The 19,652-nt window shown below is 32.7% G+C and overlaps 3 protein-coding genes across 3 annotated transcripts in view; 1 reads left to right on the forward strand and 2 right to left on the reverse strand.

Annotated features, from left to right (window-relative positions):
- Positions 1-22: 22 nt before the first annotated feature.
- On the reverse strand, positions 23-2,844 carry LOC106720494 (protein BCCIP homolog). Its single transcript, XM_045684058.1, has 7 exons — positions 2,676-2,844; positions 1,972-2,098; positions 1,652-1,779; positions 1,367-1,503; positions 1,030-1,166; positions 643-788; positions 23-138 (listed from the first exon to the last, which is right to left on the reverse strand). Exons 1-7 carry the CDS (start codon positions 2,793-2,795, stop codon positions 67-69), a joined length of 867 nt encoding a protein of 288 aa, XP_045540014.1. The 5' UTR covers positions 2,796-2,844; the 3' UTR covers positions 23-66.
- A 643-nt stretch (positions 2,845-3,487) lies between these two features.
- LOC106720469 (odorant receptor 85b) lies at positions 3,488-7,178 on the reverse strand. Its single transcript, XM_045684056.1, has 10 exons — positions 7,088-7,178; positions 6,292-6,444; positions 5,942-6,121; positions 5,429-5,581; positions 5,147-5,249; positions 4,411-4,507; positions 4,197-4,298; positions 3,929-4,017; positions 3,627-3,693; positions 3,488-3,544 (listed from the first exon to the last, which is right to left on the reverse strand). The coding sequence occupies exons 1-10, from the start codon at positions 7,161-7,163 to the stop codon at positions 3,488-3,490; spliced, it is 1,077 nt and encodes a 358-aa protein (XP_045540012.1). The 5' UTR covers positions 7,164-7,178.
- A 6,803-nt stretch (positions 7,179-13,981) lies between these two features.
- The window catches only part of LOC106720468 (soluble guanylate cyclase 88E), a 54,056-nt gene continuing 48,385 nt past the window's right edge, over positions 13,982-19,652 (forward strand). The window contains exon 1 of the mRNA XM_045684068.1: positions 13,982-14,127. The gene's annotated coding sequence lies outside the window, so the exon portion shown is untranslated. The remainder of the gene's footprint in view (positions 14,128-19,652) is intronic.

Consider the following 19,652-nt stretch of genomic DNA (forward strand, 5'->3'; position numbering starts at 1 on the left):
TTAATAATAAAGTATAAATACAATAGTATATTTTAATTATATGGCATATAGTTGTTAAGGCAATAATTAAACATTTTCCACCTCTTCTTTAAGGATTCGCACCAAGTTGTTAAATTTGCTGCCGTCGAATATAAGAACCTGCAATAAAGTTATTATATTTAGCTTGAACACAGAAATTAGTTCATTTGAGTTGTCAAGTCTCGTGCGATTATTCAACTGTAGATAATTAAGGTATGACTATTATATAAAGAAATTCAACAGATATTATTAGATCCAATAAGAAAACCCAAATCTTGATCTAAAACTTATTACTAGGTAACAAATTTCAAATCAACATGTTCGCATATATTATAAACTAGCTTTTACCCGCGACTCCGTCCGCGCGGAATGAAAAATAGAAAACGGGGTAAAATAATCCTATGTCCGTTTCCTGGTTCTAAGCTGCGTTCAGCGTGCAGCCGTTCTTGAGTTATAAATAGTGTAACTAACACGACTTTCTTTTATATATATAAGATGTTTATTATAACTGCCACCTAGACAAAGTTTACCTTGTCTAAGGAGCTTGATCTATTAGTTTTTATAGACCATTTTCTAATTAAGTTGTAGACCTCATAGAAATCTATTCAGTTATAAAGTTCATACCTTCCTGCAGGGTGTCAATGCACCTCCTTCATAATCCCACTGCGACAGATCAGCCTGTTCCGTCACATCCACTTCAAAACTTGCTAAAGCTTCCTCTAGTAATGGCTTTTCTTCTTGATTGGCAAACAACACTTCTGAACCATCATCTAGAATAAAGAGAAACATTATTAAATAATAATTATATAAAGGTATGTATTTTTACTATGGCATATTTGGCATATATTCGAAAATGAAAAATAGATGTTGGCCGATTCTCAGACCTACTGAATATGCTCACAAAATTTCATGAGAATCGGTCAAGCCGTTTCGGAGGAGTAGGGTGACGAAAACTGTGACACGAGAATTTTATATATTAGATTATCGAAATGTATATTGTACAGTACTGACCTCCAGTATTATATGTTTTACATATCCATATCAGGTATTGGAATGTGTATGGCATATCTCTCTTCACCGCCTTCTCTAGTTCTGACTGCAGTGATGCAAACAGTGGCACACTTATGGCCGCCGGAATGTTTAGAATCCTAAAACAAAGGTACAGTATTTGTTAAAAAAATCTATTAATATAAAAGGAAATTGTTTTTTGGGGTTAACTTAGCTTTTCTGTTATTTCTTATGAATCTCTGTTCTAGATTTCATACAGATTAGTTTAGTACTTATGAAGTGACAGAGAGACAACTATCAATAAATACATGCAAACTTCATTTATAATAGTAAGATTTACCTTTCATTAATGACTAGGCCGACATGACGATCGTCATCCGACAGAATTTTATTAACCAGGGCTTTTGTCTTGTCGTTTGCATTTTCTTCAGCTAGTGTCATCAGCAGAGTCCTTATTTGTTGTATACAGCTTTCATCCTAAGCAAATACAGGCAAGATCACTTTATTTTGAGTTACTACTGTTTCTTTGAAAAAACAAAGATGACAATTTCTTAAGAACAACTGTCACAGTTGTGAAATTTCACAAAAAAATTGTTATAGCTAAAAATATGTTTATTAAACTTACTTTTCGTTTAGTAATATTTATAACAGTGGTGACTCCAAAGACACCATCACTTCCATCATCATCTTCATCATCATCATCCTGTCCATCGTCGAGGCATTGTTTCACTACACTGCCTACATAGTTTTGTGCTGCAAACATTAAAATATGATTATTTTTACTAGTTGGTTATATTTTTGTTAAAAAATTGTGGTTATTTGATGCAGTGAATTAAATTACATTAAAACTGCAACACAAAGGAAATTTGAAAAGCAATAAAAAGCTTTTTTCAATAAGAATTGAATTATACCAAAAACTATTTAATAATTTATTGTAAAGCTTACAAATAATAATCTGCGCCAATTCTCCCAGGTCTACATTGGATTTGAGAAAAAGTTGGCGTAGAAGTTGCTTAATTCCATGGAAGTCACAGTCTTCAGGGTTGCGGCCCTCAAAGTCTGCTTGCAGTTCCTGTCAGCAGCACACAAAGCTATAGTAAGTATTTATACTATACCTGTAACTAGATGTTATTCCTAAGCCTTATCTCCCTTGTTTAGTGACAAAAACAATGGGTATAATTTTCTTCAGATATCTTGGTGGCTCTTAAATTACCACAAAATGCTGAATAGAACACAATTTTAGGTGTAGGTAGCAGGGCAAAATGAGATGCGAAAGAGAGGCCATGAGTTTGGACTGCAAAAATATTTGAAAAGACATATGGGACCACAACTAAACTTTCTTAGCGTGTTTATTGCAACATCTTGTAACATGATATTTATCAAAATATGGTGAAATAATCACGCAATAACACATGTATGCAAGTTATGGACGGTCATGTAACGATTTCAAAGAATAAACGCGGTAACAATAACATTAATCTTTGTTGATAGTTAGCGTTTGTTATGATTTAGAAATACGATAGACAATTGAGAAGAATCAATATATATATGTCTACATAATATATCGATACATTTGCTTAGAATCTTTTCTAACGCAATTCAACGTGTAATTTGATGTTTTTTAATTGCGCCATGTGTTTTTAGGTTACCTTGTCTCCGATGTAATTGCCGTCTGAATCTAAATCCGAATCTCTGTCGCTACCAGAATCGTTTTCATTTTCACTTTCACTATCGTCTACCTCAATTTCTTTGTTCTTTTTGTTAGACATGTTTGTAAGTTCACAAATTTTAGATGTTTTATAAAAGAAAAATAACAGAACGAGTGCTTACTCGCTACCAAGCCGCTACCGCTGCGCTTGCTATTTTGACAATGACAATTTGTTATTTGATAATGGCTGGCTATAGAGCATGAGCAGCAAAGAGTATACAACATTGACATCAATACATGAACAGACCATAAACTGCAGTATTTTGGGCTTATTTGATTTTCGGCCTTTTGGCGCTTACAGTAGGGATAGGGACTGTTAGTGGTGATTTCAACTAATAATAGAGATACAGTTCATTGTACAATTTACTGTCAGGAATATTAAACGTTTAATAGGCGCGTTTAAGTTGAAACGCAGCATAATTATAAATTATTCCCAGCAACAACCTATCCATATAGTATAGATATCAGTGGTATAGGAATAGTTCAAAAACAATTGACAAGTGATGTCCAAAGCAAAGTAAAAAAAAAACTCTACAGATATGTAGATGGACTCCAATGCAATACAATTTTACCTATTCCGGATAAACTTTCATTCACGTCTTTAATTTATTTTAAGGACAGGCTTTTGGATAGATTTGGACAAAAAGGTTTAAAATAACAAACGAAAGGAAAATGAAAAACAACTAATCTCGACAAAGTTAATTTTTTATTTATTTGAAGTATGTTACATTTCATCAGATAACGCAAAGTCATTTATTTCTTAAATACATTGACTAGTAGCATTAGATACGACCACGAAGTTTTCAAAATCTGAAAAGAAAAAATTCCAAATGGAATCAACTGTATAGTTTGTAGTTAATATTTTAAAAAAATAATGAGGTAATTTGCTTACTGTACTATAACTTTCGATTGAAATTACTGAAAATCCGTACGTAGTAACGTACACCTCTTTTTGAGCACTGGAAAAATAACACATAATATTATATTTAAATTGTCTGCGAACATGATCTCTTTGAAAATTCAGTTTTTAAAATTTTTGTCTGTCTGTCTACAATTCCGCTTCTGTTCCATGTAATCTCCGGAACGACTGTCCCGATTTTGACTGGACTTAGGAAGGAATGTAACTGATGCATTTTTTAGCGCTGATAAAGTCACGGGCGACTGCTGTTATAATATTTTAAATATTAATATTACCGGTAAAATATAATAATCAAGAAACTCTTTACGCGTTGCGGTACGTTATACCAGCCACTGCAATAGACGGCATCAGCGATTCCTTGACTCTGAAAACATTTATGCACTTTTATACTAAACTATGCAAACAGTTACTCGGTTGAACTTTTAGTTCCATGTTTTAACAATTATCGAAATCGAATAAAAATTCGATTTAATTTTAGTAATTTTTATAATGTCGATTGTTGGTTAAAAATAGAAAATTATGAATTGGAATTTATTTACTCACGGAGTCTAGAAGTTTTTGTCCATACCAACAAACCAGCCAGATCTGAAGAGTGGCGGTCGTTAAGAAAAATTTGTACGTGATTTCATTCCATTTCTCTACAAACTGTAATTAAAAAAAACATAGACTAAAATTTCTTGTTTATGATAGCTCAATGATCAAACGGTTATTATGATTTCATATACTTTATCTTATTTAACAACGATTGTTTACTTACCATACAACAGAATCCACAGAAGCAAATAATTATAGAGCTATTAATAAAATTTATGAGAAGTGAAAATGTGAATTGTTCCTCCACGACGCCGGACATCCTGTTGAAAGCAAAATAAAAAGTGTATTGATAATAACCATAACTTTACACAGACCAATCAGCTATCAGACATAATAGGTATTCTTATCCCAGTCTTCAAGTGTCTTCAACAGTGGTAGATCCCGCAATAACACCTTTTACACAAATAGGCCGGCTCGAATGTTGAAATACCACGACCACAAAGAAGACAGGCGTCAAGTGGAAGTAATTCCGCTTCTCGTCTGGTGAGAGGACGTGTCGGTGGCCTAATTTTAGTCCTCTTCCTCTTCCCACCATTTCCGATAAAGGAAATGCTGGGAAGAGTAATGGATTTGGCGGGGGAGATTAGGCACAGGTAGGAGAAATATCCTCTGTGCGTTCCTCCTCTGTTGATTAAAAGTAGGCAATGCATCTACAAATGCGGATGTTATCGGGCAGCGGTTACTTCGGTATTTTGGCGTATTCCGGAGGCCGCTTGCTCGTTTGTCACCTTATAGTTACTTAAAAAAGATATAGCTTAGTTTTTAATAAGAGATTTGCTAATATTGCTTTGTACGAGTGTTTGGCAATAGAAACCTATGCTTAGTTGGAGGGTTTTGTTACACGTTTAATTTACTTCTAATGAATACAATTTGAATATTGGATTAAAAACATTAAATACCTGATCAGGGCACGATGTTTCAAAATAACATCGACCAATTTCTTTTGATACACTTTCTCTGTTTCGTTGTTGTTATTCGTATCACATTCCAAGCTGTATTGAGCTAAAGGTTAAAAAAAAATAATTAAAATAATTGGTTACTTTATTTTTGTTCATAAAATTTCTTGAATATTTTAAAAAGATCTCCTTGTTGAAACCTTTGTTTCGAGAACAACCATTTAATTTAATACATCAACAGTTCATTTGATGTGTTTTTTTCACGTAACAAAAATGGCATTTTACCTAGGGGATATTCCGCAATAAGCTGTCTATCTAATGGTACGTAAAACATTTTCTTTAATCTAATAGCAAGCAAGTCGAACTGAGTGGTGATATGACTCAGAAATACCCAGAATAGTGCGTCTGTGGGCAGCATAAAACCTAGCGCGAGGAAACCTGGAAGCAATATAAAAACCAATCTATGTACTGTTTTAAAACAAGACATTCAGGGTCTGTTTCACAATGTCTTGGAACTTATTTATAAAAGGAGGTCGTCGATGTCGTTTCACAATATCTTAAAAAGGTGTGTAACGCAAACTATTTTGACAGGCAGTATTATGTCTGTTAATATATTTGTTAGTTCCAAGCACTTTACTTGGACATGGGCATGTTTAAATTTGTGAATCCTGTCCCGCCGATAGTTCGTTAGTTAGTCGCATATATTTTGCTGGAAAAAGTAGCGTTTTCCCATGATTAAGTCCTTTATCCTAATTAAGATTTAAATACATAATAATGTACTTGATAGATATTTCTTACAGTGCCATGTTTGTATAACCGCTATGACTTCGAAACGGCCTCGTTGGAAAGGGTCAAAGGGAAACCAGTATGAGAATGCTAGTGTTAGCGGCACTTCTTGACCCATCGTGCGCTTTATCATTGCCGTAAATGGTGGTGCCGATAATAATATAAACAGAGCCAATGTGCAGAAGTAGTAACCTGTAAAAGAACATTTAATTTTTAGATTAATTTCGTTATATTTCAGTTGACTAAAATAATCTGCACAACTGTCGTTCCGTTTAAGAATACGAATTACATTGTTTTGGCGTCTGAATCTCCTAGAATAAGACGCAAAAAGATACCAGCGCAAAACATGAGAACATATTTACCTTTGATATTGCGTTTAAGTCTAACAAGTGCTAAGCGCACTATATCGTACTCTTCTTTCGTCACCGCGTCCTGTGGCCACATGTCTCGAAGCTCATTGATTAGGTTCTCATAGACGGGACGGTAGTACAATATTTTATATGATTTCACAAAACCTGAAAGAATATTTTATCAATATCAACCGCCTTGGTTTAGTTGTTATACGGCTTTTTATTAAACGTTATTACGGCAATCACTCTATTTTGACGGATTTTATGTGGTGCTTCATGGACAAAAAAAGACTGCAGCAAGAAAATCTTTTATCTGTTAATGGTCTAATAACTGAATGTAATATACATACATAAAATCTGTAAATTATTTAAACTTTCATGAGACGTTATCATAAAACAAAGCACGTAAGCCAGGGGTCCATCTTTAGGGCGAGTTTTCTTTTCTTTTCTTCGCGGTCGCGCCGCATTTCGCACTAATGATGAACCCCCGATGGGTCCGAAACTAGTTGGCGCCGTTAAAAGACTACCATGTGTTCGTAATTAGTCTTCTGACTTACGTAATTTACTTACTTAAGTCTTAAGTCAAAGAATTCGAAAGATTTGAAATGTAGTTAAAAGGTACGGAAGAATAGATAGAGGTTCTGTTTTTCTATATTTAAGAACGAAACGTGTTATGGAATCTCTCGTTTACACCGGTTTTCTAAAAAATCATACTTAGAAAAACGCCCTTCTCAAGTTATCCCGAAGCGAAAGAAACTAACTAAACTTAACTAAATGTTCTTTTAATCTCATTTAAAAGTAAACTAACAAATTAACAGATAACCGACGCAGGGCATCATAGTGAATAGTTCGATAAAGGATCCGTCGCGAGCTGTTTGCTTCATCTTAATGAGCTCTAGGAACATCGCCAAAAGCACGTTGATAGCCTCAAATAAGTACAAAGCATTCCACAGCAATCTACAATAAACAGATGATAAAAAATTAGTAAAAACTATAATAAAGGAGAGACAAAAAGAGTTATTACCAAAAGACCCAAAAGAAACAGTTAATAAAAAGTTGGTCTTTCAGGCATAAGGTATCTTTTTTGGAAATTTTGTTTAAAATGCGTTGTCTAATTTTAAAGGCCGGGAACGCATCTGCGATTCCTTTGGCGTTGCGGATATCCATGGGCGTCGGATTAAATAATTTTATGCGGTACGTTGCTCGTTTGCCCCCTTCTTCTATAAAAAAAATAGATAACTATATTATTAGTTATTATTTTAAAGTTGAAAGGGCAAAATACCTTGCCAATGGCGGATCATTATGGGTTAATCGAAGACCCACTAATCGAAACATTGTCTTTGCAAGATCGTAAGATGCATCGTATTCATTACTATCAAATTTTAACTCCTGTAAAGAAATAAAAGCAAATTATGAATGGAATTTAATTGAGATTTAATCTACTTGAAACAGTACATAACCAGTAAGTTTTACGGCTCGATAGTTTATTTATTTTATTTATTTATTTATTCTTTAGCACTTTTATAAGTACAAGGAGGACTTAATGCCTAAAGGCATTCTCTACCAGTCATCCGGTATATGAGAGGAAAGTATAATTATGTGCAGGGCAGATATGAATTGAAGATACTATTTTACTAATACAAATATTATGTAATACAGTAATACATTAGAAAAAAAGTAAGTTTAAATTTATAAATATTGTACATGTAAAAGAAAGAGAATAAGATAAATACGAACTCTAGATTAATAAGTACAATAATAGCGAGAAGGCTTCTTATGAATGGAGTCTCATAACATAATGATGCCGAATCAGACGCTTGAAAATATTCTTGGAGGAGGCTGTTTTAATGTTAGGTGAAAGATCGTTCCACAGTCTAACAGCTGTCACAGAGAAGGATTTATCCAAGAAGGACGAGTGATGAATAGGCGTGGATAGTAAAAGATTATCAGAGGACCGAAGAGAAAGCTCGTGATTTTCACACAGGAATTTGAAGAGGTCTTTTAAATAAGTGGGGTAATTTGTATCATTTAATACTGAGTAAAGAGTGCAGAGAATACGAACGTTCCTACGTTCTCTGATGGGCAGCCATTTTAGTTTTGATCGGAAATCCGACACATGATCGAACTTGCGAAGGCCATAAATATATCGTATGCAGTTATTAAGTAGTCTATCAAGCTTATTCAGTAAGTCGGTATTTAGATCAATAAAACAAACGTCGGCATAATCAATAATGGGAAGAAGAAGGGAATTTACTAAAGTAAGCTTTGTTTTGACGGGGAGGAAGTGTTTAAATCGGATGATAGAATGGAGAGATGCATAGAATTTGCGACAAATTTCTTTGACATGGGCTGACCATCGCAGCTCGGAGTCAATAATGACACCCAGATCCTTGACTGTGCTCGTAAACGGGATGACACAACCGTTGAGTGAAAGGGACGGGATGTCATCAGTAATGATTTTAGTTAACTGGCGGGAACTACCTATAATGATTGCTTGGCATTTGTGTGGGTTAATTACGATGCCGTATGCTTCAGACCACTTTTGGAGACGAGATAGATCATTATTCAGTGATAATATAGCAGAATTTAGGTCATTGACTGATGCAGCACTATATAGTTGCAGGTCATCGGCATACATGTGGTAATAAGGCTGTTGTAGTACTGTGACCTTTGCGGAAACCGGACTGGAAGGGATTAAACACTTTGGCATTAGTGAGGAAGTCATTGATTTGAGTGAGGGCAACTGATTCTATGATTTTGGAAAGAAAAGGCAGAATTGATATAGGTCTGTACTCGCTAGGTAGAATGGGGTTAGGTGTTTTAGGGAGTGGTATCACATGGGCTTTACGCCATAGTGCTGGAAAGGTACCAGACGTGAGGGAGAAATTTACGATATGTGTGATGATAGGTAGTACTTGGTCAATAATGTGCGTCAACATGACGCGTCCAATGTCGTCGCATCCCACAGCTTTGGTTTTTAGGGAGTTAAATACTTTTCTAATACAGTCTTCACTAGCTGGCGCAAAATAGAAAGGAGTCGAAATACAAGGGGTTTGTATAGATTTAATTTCATTGAGGGTGTCGAATTTCATTGTTGGGGAAATTTTAGAAATGTTAGTGAAGTGGGAATTTAAAGTATTGGGATCAATATTAATTTTAATATCCGTAGGCAATTGCTGGCCTACTCCGAGGGACTTCAAAAATTTCCACAAAGCAGCGGGAGATGAAGTTTCAATCTGCTGGTTAATATATCGACGTTTAGCGTTACGGATAAGCTTATTGCAAAGATTACGAATAACTTTATAAGAAGACCTCAGTTCGTTCCTTTCGCGTTTGAATATGCGGAAAGCCCGATCTCTTTTCTTCATCACGTTACGTATGGTTTCATTAAACCATGGTGACGGTGGGTGCTTCAATTTGACAGTATGAACTGGCGCATGTTTATCATAAAGTTGAATGATTAATTTGTTAAATTCTCCGACTTTGTCATCGACAGAGGCAGCCGCTTCGACCGCGCTCCAATCAATTTTTTGGGCGTCACAGTGCAACAGATCGGTATTCATCCGAGCAAAGTTGCGTTTCTCTAAGACTAAGGGTTTATGTTTAGGAGATTTCAATTTAAATGAGCAAAAGATGAGGTCGTGATGAGAAAAAGCAGGAGCAGAAAATTGGCCGTAATGTGCAACTAAATCGGTATGTGAGGTTAAAAGTAGGTCGAGAAGAGTGTCTGTGGCACTAGAGTGGTGCGTGGTAGTTAGTTTTAAAATATCCAAATTATTATTTACAGGGGCCTTTAGACTCTACCCTTACTTAGAATGTACTACTTAAAATAAACCTCTACTAATAACAATCTATAGTATTATGTAAATTGTCATTCATACTGTTGCAGAATTATTTATAAAAAATTTAATTCTTAATTACTCGTATATTTCTTAAATAATATAAAAAAAATTGTATAAAGAACATGTGAACATAACTTGTAATTGTATGGAATCTATATAGATTCCATACAATTACATTATATACATTATTACATAGCTTTATATAAAGCTAAATAAATACATAAATAAATATTTCTTAAATAGTAAATTAAATATTCCAAATACCAACTTGATTTTCAGTAAACTTTTCGACGTCATGAAAAGACATCTTTGTGAAAGGTACGCGATAACTTTTGTTTCGTAATAGAAGTTGTCGTATTTATATTGTTTTGACGTGTTCAAAGTATAATTAAATATAAGAAGTTAAGTTACGTTTACAATGTTAATTTTAGGTTTCTTTTTTATTACAAGTTTTTTTGTTATAATAGAAATTTCATGATATAACCTAATTCTCAATTAGAAGACACTTACGTTTCCTCTCAGAGACATTAGGTGGTCTCTAAAAGAGTCACTTAGTGTAAATTTGATTTTATAAAGTGAATTATAAACAACTTATATTTTGGTAAAAGAATTTTCTAATGTAGGTATTTTTCTAAAATAAATTGCGCGTCAAAATTGTAATCCAATTAAATTAAAGTGTCAAATAATGTATTTTCTTTGAAGATAATTAAGTTTGACAAAAAATAATAATAAATGACAATTTTATTTCACAAAATTTTTGTTTTTTAAAATATCAGCAAAAAGTTAAAGAGCGACTGTGTAAATGACGGTCCATTTTTTCTCATAATGGCTCTTTAATTGCTCTCAATTTATTATTTACTTCTGCAATATTATTAATTCAGTTCAAAAATATTGAAATTGCTGGCTTTAGGCGAACGTTCTTTTAAATATTTTCTATGTTTTGTTTAAGTTAATTGTTACTTACAAATAAACATCTGTGGTGTTTCATAACCAACTGAACGAAATTAATTATTTACACGATTGTTAAAATAATACCTTCAATATAAATAATGTATTTCAAATCAGTCGAAAGAGTATAAAATTAAATTTTCCTACTTCTTTTTTTGTAAACGACACACGCTGATTTTTTTTATTAAAACTAACTGCTATTAATTATAACTTAAATATCGTTTTATAACTAAATAAAATTTTACTGGTACCTAATATTGTAATTTTTATGACCTCAATTTTATACCATTGAAACCTAATATGACTAGCGGTTTCCGCGACTTCAGACTTTCAGACTTCAACGCAGAATTTAAATAGTAGTCTGTATTGCCCGCGTGCATCAATCTTTCCGTCCAAGTCCCTTCAAATTCGACCCAGCCGTTCTGAAGATTACACGGAACAAACGTGGCCTTGAAAACAGACATGCAGACAGACAGACAAAAAAGACATTAAAAATAGGTTTTTCGTTATCACCTATGTAAATAAATCATGTTTATATTTTTTTTTTTCGATATGACAGACACTTCAACTTTATTAGTATGTATGTACATGGATTACCTTTCCATACATTTTTATTTCTTCTATTATATTTCTTTTTAAATCAAAACAAGAGAAAAACATCTAAAGGAACCTTGAAATTAATGGCACTTAACGTTACTAGGGTGCCATAAGAATTGAGGAGTTCACTTGGAACATCATTGTTATTGCGAACACGTCGACCGGTCGCTGTGGACGATGGATTTGCGGTGTACCGATGGTGTAGCGATTAACGGTTTGCATTTACATTACTTTAGGTATTACGATAACTGTGGCGTTGGGACATATTGCAATTTAACTCAGAAAAGTCGTCCAGTCGTGGAAAATAAAATTAATAAAGCGGCAAAATCTTTTCGAAATGAGTCCAAATCATTCCTGAATGGCATCTTAGCATAATTTAGACTGAGAAGGTAACTAAGAACAGATTTGTTGCGAAAATCCACTAAACGGGAGTTGCTAAGGACATCTTTGAAAAAGCGATAATGCATATTACAGAATATAATTGGTATCAACACTTTATTTTCAAGAGGTGACTAAACCAGCGTTCTTAATTGTTAGCTATGAAAATGAAACACTTCATAGTTTATGTGGTCAATTAAATAGAATTACTAGAGCATTACATTTTAAGAGAAAAACGGCTGAATCTTTTATCAAGATATTAAGTGATAATAACTCGATTATAGCACTTAAAGGGAAATAAGGTTTAATAATCTCTCTTTCCTGTAGGTAATTTATATAGGTTTTCAGGTGATACATATGTTTTATTATTATAAACTAGCTATCGCCCGCGACTCCGTCTGCGAAGAAACAAAAAAGAAAACTTAATAAATGCGAAAGTTTAGATGGATGGATGGATGGATGTTTGTTCGAATGTATCTCCGGAACGGCTGAACGGATCTTGATGAAATTTGGCACAGATTAACATAGTCTGGAAGAACATATAAACTTAGTACGTTCTTTTATTTCGCGCGGATGGAGTCGCGGGCGACATATAGTATTAAATATATTATAACAAAAACATTTTGGCGTACATCTCGAGACTCTATTAAATTTGGACAAACAAATTACAGGTGAAACGATAACATATTACGTGTATGGTTATGAATGGGTGATACGATGTAAAGTTGATTGTCTTTTGGGCAGTGGGCAGTCGCGTGCGGCCCATTGTCAACTAATATTCGCGCCATAAATATAACAATTGCGTACTCTGCATGCCATTACAGAACAAGGAGACGTTTAATGACTTCTTTGACATTTAAGAGACAGGATCAAGCGCACGCATTTGAACCTGCCAAATAAAACTACTAATAGTTCTAAACTTATTTGTGTGTTTGTTTTATGTGTTAAATTGACCCGATCGTATCATCATACTAATATTTTAATGCAAAGTTTGGATGGATGGATGTTTGTTACTACGTATCTCCAAAACGGCTTAACGGATTTCGATGAAATTTGGCACAGATGTAGAACATTGTCTGGAATAACACATAGGCTACTTACTAAGTTGTTTTTTTAAATTACGCAAGGACAAAGTCGCGGGAATGTCTTATTCCGTGAGCATGATATGCATATGTGAATTTGTTATTTACCTCATTTCCGTCGAAAAGTTGCAGAATTTATTTGGTATAAAGAGCAGCGCGGCGGGCGGCTCTTTGCCTAGTCCCTTTCTCTATACTCAAAGAATGGCTTACATTAAATTATAGTATAGGCTATAGTAGTAGTAGGATATAAGGTTTTGTTGTCACATTTATTGTATTTACTGCCCTTGGTCTTAAACGGATTTTATCAATTATGACACATAACTAAACGATAATTGAAGAAAAAGTAAAAATATATAAGCATAAAAGCTAGCAAAGAGCTTTTATGTGCAATTTTTTTTTTCATTCTTATACTACCTCTCTCACGAGTCCTTGAGTGGTCACTAAGGGCGCCGCTTAGCGTAGATTTAGTATGATAAATCAACACTAAGTGATGTGCGGTGAATAACATTTATAGATTCATAAGATGAACGAAGAAAATACATGCAAAAAGGTATTGATATATTTATAGCTTATGTATACTTTTTCAATTAAAAAAAAAGTTTCCGAGGTCAAGTTGCATCGCGCCTGCGGATCGGCCCCATCCCGCACCATAGAGTAGAGCACAGAGACAGAGACATAGACTCAGTATAGCGCACGGTTCATCGCGCGTCGCACGCCTTTGTGCGTACCTATCAAATATCAAAAAAAAAGCTTGACGCGTCAATTTTCGCGGGAATTTGAATATCTGTCTTCACTTTTCAGTCAATAAAAAGTGTTTTAATTTTTTTTTTCTAATTTTTACGAAAGATGTTTATTTTGTTTTGTCGTGTAAACTAAAGTTGTTTTGTCTAATGTGATATTTATTTATTGTGGCTGTGACATCGTAAAGTTTTATTGGTTATAAAATGGCTTTCAACTAAAGAGAAATTGTCTTCGTGTTTGAAAAATATAGGTTATAAAAGGTAAGTTTTAAATTTATTTTATATTATTTAATCGAAATTGTGTCCTATGTGAATACAAATAGAATGGACATTTATTATTTATATGTAAATATGATGATGGACGAGTGTATTTTTGTTATATTGACTTTACCCTGAACCGTCCATCTCGGGTCGTTTGATCTCTTCAATATATCACTATTGAAATTCTTTGAAGATTTAATATGTTACTCATTTCATTTTAGATGATTGATAGATTTTTACTTTATTGAAAAAAAACGTTACAATCGATTTTATTCGTTATTGAGCCTATTCAGAATAATTTCTCATTAATATCTTCAAGAAAAGATAAAAAAATGACAATTGGGAATATAATCAGTATGATATTGAATTAATGAATTAAATAGCAGGATTAAAAAAAATACAAAGGTATGTGGAAATTAAATTAAATAAATTAAAGTGGAAAATAAAATATACAAATAATTATTAAATGAAAAAAGAGAATACCTTTATTTCGATATATGTTTTTTCTAATAAAGCTTTCATATTTCGTGAGCTTTAAATAAACAATAAAAAATATTTATTATTCCTCAAAATTTACATTAAATATATCTTTAAATAAGATCTGTATACTAATTTATATATGTGTATGTTATGTAGAAATATAAAATTTTTGTTCGTTTGAATATTGTAGTTATGTTGTTTTCGTATTTAATAAAATAATTTTATGTGTAGAAAGTATAAATAAAAAGATCATATGTCATACGTTTATTGTTAATCCGTATATGAGAATTTGTACGTCACTTCCGGTAGCGACAGGTGGCACCAAGGTCAAGTTGTCTACGTGCCGGACATAATCGGCACCTATTTACTTTGGCAATTCGGTCAATAGATAAATTTTAACAGAAAGTGTTTTCTTTATTATAAACCGACCGCGCAAACAAGATACCTTGCTACACTGTAACAATCTCACTGACTGTACAAACGTAATTGACATCCCTATCACTCTTTTAAAAAAAAGAGATAGCAAAAGAACGTGCTACTCAATTAAAGCCCGAAGTATGCAGAATATAAACCAAAATAGAAATTCTAGAAGTTAGAACTGTATAAACGTACTCTCAAAAAAGCGCTCGTAGCGCCCCTGGTGTTTTATTATGTAACGAAAAATGCTTAAAACGAAAAGCTAAAATCTCCATTCGACTACTGGTTACTTTTAAATGAATGATATTTCAAATAGTGCCATTAACTTTGCCGGAATTTGTGAGTTGCCGAATAGTTCATCGTTGCACTGGACATCGTTTGATAAACGATACGAGTTTGCCATTCCTTTGTGGTTGGGGATAATTAAATTTACGAATCGCTTATCTTGTATTTTCACGTTTTTTTCGTGCAACCCATTCTATGCTATCACTAGAATTAGAGTTATGTGGTTTTTTTTTTGCCGACCCTCCTTATAGTAAAGGAAAGAAGATGATAATGTTACTTCAGATACTAATATTGTTACTTAATATTGTTAAAAGAAGTTACAATAGGACTAATTAGTTTTCGAATTTATTTGAATCAAACATATTTCAACTTTCTTTTTCTTCATAGAGATTCGTAAAAAATATACAAGTTATTAACCTTAAAATTTAAAAGACTGTATTCTACAACTTTGTGGTTTTTACAACGAAATACGATACAAGTTTCGAGGCATTAGATGGGCTATTAAACGTATTGGATTCCCATTAAAGTCAATTTGTTTTTAAACTAGAAGCGCTGGCTGTGTTCGGCTTGATTCAACAACTTGTTATTCCCTAGTGTTACTGTATTTAATACTATTGGATACTGAATCAATGAAGTATTATAGCTCGTAGTATTGCTCATATAAAAGCCACGCAAGATTTGTCTTGCGTGGCTTGATTTGATTTGTCACCTAATATTGTGTCGTTGTTTGCAACGACACAATATTAGGTTGTTAAATCAAAGAAACAAAGTAATGTCACAGACTTGAAAGAATACCCGTGGGTTTCTGAAATCTAGTCTCTGTATAAAACATTTCATCATCCCTCAAATGACTCACATGAGTTAAACGGATATTTTGGTTTCATAAACTTATAGTCAGTCAACGAACAATCGTGAATGCCGCCCTTCATAATTTATACAGAATATAATAATTGCAGAAATAAGGCGTAATAGGTTTCATATGAAGCGAATAGATCCTGTTACATCTGTAGGGACTTACATTGATTTAAATAGGGAAAGCTCATTATAAGAATTATTATTAAAAGCTTGTCGCAGCTTAACTAAAATAGAATGAAGGAGAATTTAATACCGTCAAAGCTAAGCCTATCTAATCTCGCGCCTCGATGTAATGAAATAATTTAATTTAATTCCAACATTATTAAAACAATGCCTCGTAAATAATATCTCTTAATAAAGATTAATAGAAATAAAAGAAAATAATTAAATAAAAACATAAAGCCTCACAGATTTCTTAATAACATTCCAAAGAATATCTTTCAAATTATTTTTTTAAGCATTGAAGTGGTCACAATGAAAACAACCTTCATACTTAGATACAAACTTAAATACTTGCGAAAATATTACCGTCTTTAGTCGTATAAACTTATACTCGACAGATTGGATTGTAAGATTGGATTGGAAGTTTGAGACGAGCAAAGGGTCACCATATTATTATGTGACCTTAGTATTATTATTTAAGTTTATTGACGTTGTTTAAGTTGATTTACAAAATTACAAACTAATTATTAGTTGGATGATTTTGATCATGTAATTTGCAATACACACTGAATATAATATAAATAAAATCAGCACTTTATTTTATCTAAATAACACGTGAAAATGCGCTCCAAAATAGAACATAATTTTGTCCATTTAACAACAATTAAAACGTAAAAAGGAACCAAAAAAAAGATATTTTAAATAAAATGTTAAAAAATGATCGATGTACGCATCTATTAAATTTTGATTGCATTATACATCATTTTCTCCGTCGCAAAGCTTTCATATTAGGTACAAATAATTTGCGATAATTAAAATTTACGATCGGATAGTTTCATCCATTAACTTGTCAGACATAATTCGTAATTAGCTTTTAATACGCTTACTAAGTGATTATTTTGAACTGAGTGAAAAAATGTTCATAAAGAGAAAATTAAAAAATTGTAAATGTAGATATATATAATTTACTAGCTGTCGTCCGCGACTACGTCTGCGCGGAATTAAAAAAAAAGAATATTAGTAGCCTATGCGTTCTTTCACATCTATGCCAAATTTCATCAAGATCTGTTGAGTGGTTCCGGAGATACCATCAAATAAACATCCATCCATCCAAATATTCGCATTTATAATATTAGTAAGATTGTAATAAATCAACTATTGATTACTTCATTCAATTGTTCATTCTTTTAGTCATTCTTTGTCAGTCATTGTCAGTGACAAACAAAAGTAAATGATCTGTACCATTAATAAAATTAGAGAGTCGGTATTTAATAGCGAAAGCAAATTTGTAACAAACATGTATTTGCGTTGTTTTTAACGAAAAACCTGATTCTTTTTAAAATTTGTCTGCCTGTCTGTTTGTCTATAAATTAGTCCTTGTTCCGGATAATTTCCGAAACGGCTAAACCGATATTGACAGGAAGGTAGCGTATGTGTGCGGGAGTAACATAGGCTATTTTTAATGACGATTAACCTCCATTAAGTACTGCCATTAGAAAAAGAAGAAAAAACAAAAGAAGATCGTTAATTGCTTTATAAAATACCGGGCGAAAAAATAATTTCTTTTGGAACACAACTCAAAGCTTATAAATCTCACAGGGCAGCCAGCTCAAACTGAACAAAGCCCTAGAATTATTTTTCAGCGCGAGAATTATTTGACTTTCTAATACTTTGAATTTGTATAAAAAGCTCTTTAAAATCTTTCTATTTTTCGTATTTCTTTTACACAATTTCATTTCTTTAACGCGTTTTGCTCGTATGAAAGGAGTATGTGTGAATTGTTTGTTTCTTAGGAATTTTGTGCCAGTAATTTTCTGTTTTTCCGAACTAAAAATATCACTTATTGCGCTTAGAATTTGATCTTGTTGTGTGGTAAATATTTGTTTCAATCTATTGATATTTATTTTGTCTAGATGTTTGTATCGACTGTTTGTTTTTCATAGAACTTTGACGTAATTAGAAATATTATTGTGATGTATTTGTTTTTACGTCTTTTAATTTGATTTTATTTACAATAGTCTGCTCCACCATGATTACTGGATTACACCCGTACAAAAACATAATATGTTATCTCTTTTAAAACAAATGAAAGGAAAACAATTGGTTTCTATAATTTGATTTATTTTATTTTTTTATTTATTTGATTTATTAATTTGAGGAGCAGAAGGTTAGAGTGGTTTGGACATGTTATGCAGAGGGATGATGTTCATATAAATAAAAAAGTCATGTGATTGAATGTGGATGGCTATAAAGGTAGAGGAAGACCAAAGAAAGTATGGATAGATTGTGTGAAAGAGGATATACGTAAGAAGGGGGTAAATTCAGATATGACGGCTGATAGAGATGTATGGAGAAGTAGTACATACTGTGCTGACCCTCCATAGGGATAAGGGCAGAGGTTTGGGCTGCTAAAATCCATGGTGACATCACCTTAAATATAACTAAAAATAAATTATTATCGTAATATCGAATATCACAATTGGAGTGTCTGTATGTAAAATCGTAAAAAAACATATTTCGTACATTTGATTTGCGTTTTTGATAATGGAAAACCAATTTTCGAAATTTATGTCTGTGTGTCTGTCGGCGAGGCCTATTTTGTTCCTGGTAATTTCTAGAACAGCTGGACCGATTTTGTCTTTGAAAGAACATAAATTAGCTGATGCATGCGTATATAGTATAGGCTACTTTTTTAAACCGGCGAAGACGAAGTCGCGGACCCCTAAACATAAAAACAGTTCTTTGGGATGTGATCGCTAATATATTAGATTATTATCGGTTTCTTTAGTAAATTAAATTATTCCATTAAATGAGTAACAACATCGTACTTCCATTAAATGGAAAATTTCACAGTTCGCACGTGCCATCGTAAATTTAACTGATAGATGTAATTGAAAAGTCTTGCTCCACGATACTGTACAAGTGCGAATTATTACTATTATTAATAATATGCAGGACGTGTATTCAATTCTAACGCCGAAAATGCTTTATAATTTAAATTTATCGTTTCATAAATTAATTTAGTTTTCGGTACTTACATTGTGTTATTCAATAAACTGAGATGATAATTAAATTTGTTCATATATAAAGAAGCGTTTCGTGCGTTTTTGCTCTTTGTTTCTAATTACAACTTGTCTGTAATGGAGAGTTGCAATTGCATGTTAGCATTAATCTTATCACAACAATAATGATAAAATGTAATAGTTATATCTGAATATAGCAATTAGTAAAATGGTGAAAACAAAAATGATCGAGAATACTTGGAAAAGTACCTTTAAATTTCTCTAAACTTCTTAACTTATTTAAATTTCCAGATGCCTTATTTA

Source organism: Papilio machaon, chromosome 24 (genome assembly GCF_912999745.1).
Source record: "Papilio machaon chromosome 24, ilPapMach1.1, whole genome shotgun sequence".
NCBI classification, from domain to species: Eukaryota; Metazoa; Arthropoda; class Insecta; order Lepidoptera; family Papilionidae; genus Papilio; species Papilio machaon.

Coding starts and splice junctions, on each gene's coding strand:
- LOC106720469 (XM_045684056.1), bottom strand. CDS start 7,163: ATGAAGCAAACAGCTCGCGACGGATCCTTTATCGAACTATTCACTATG. Junction 6,445..7,087: donor CGTCGGTTATCTGTTAATTT/GTTAGTTTACTT, acceptor ATATTCTTTCAG/GTTTTGTGAAATCATATAAA. Junction 5,250..5,428: donor TATTGCGGAATATCCCCTAG/GTAAAATGCCAT, acceptor TTTAACCTTTAG/CTCAATACAGCTTGGAATGT.
- LOC106720494 (XM_045684058.1), bottom strand. CDS start 2,795: ATGTCTAACAAAAAGAACAAAGAAATTGAGGTAGACGATAGTGAAAGT. Junction 1,504..1,651: donor TAAATATTACTAAACGAAAA/GTAAGTTTAATA, acceptor GTATTTGCTTAG/GATGAAAGCTGTATACAACA. Junction 789..1,029: donor TAAAACATATAATACTGGAG/GTCAGTACTGTA, acceptor TCTTTATTCTAG/ATGATGGTTCAGAAGTGTTG.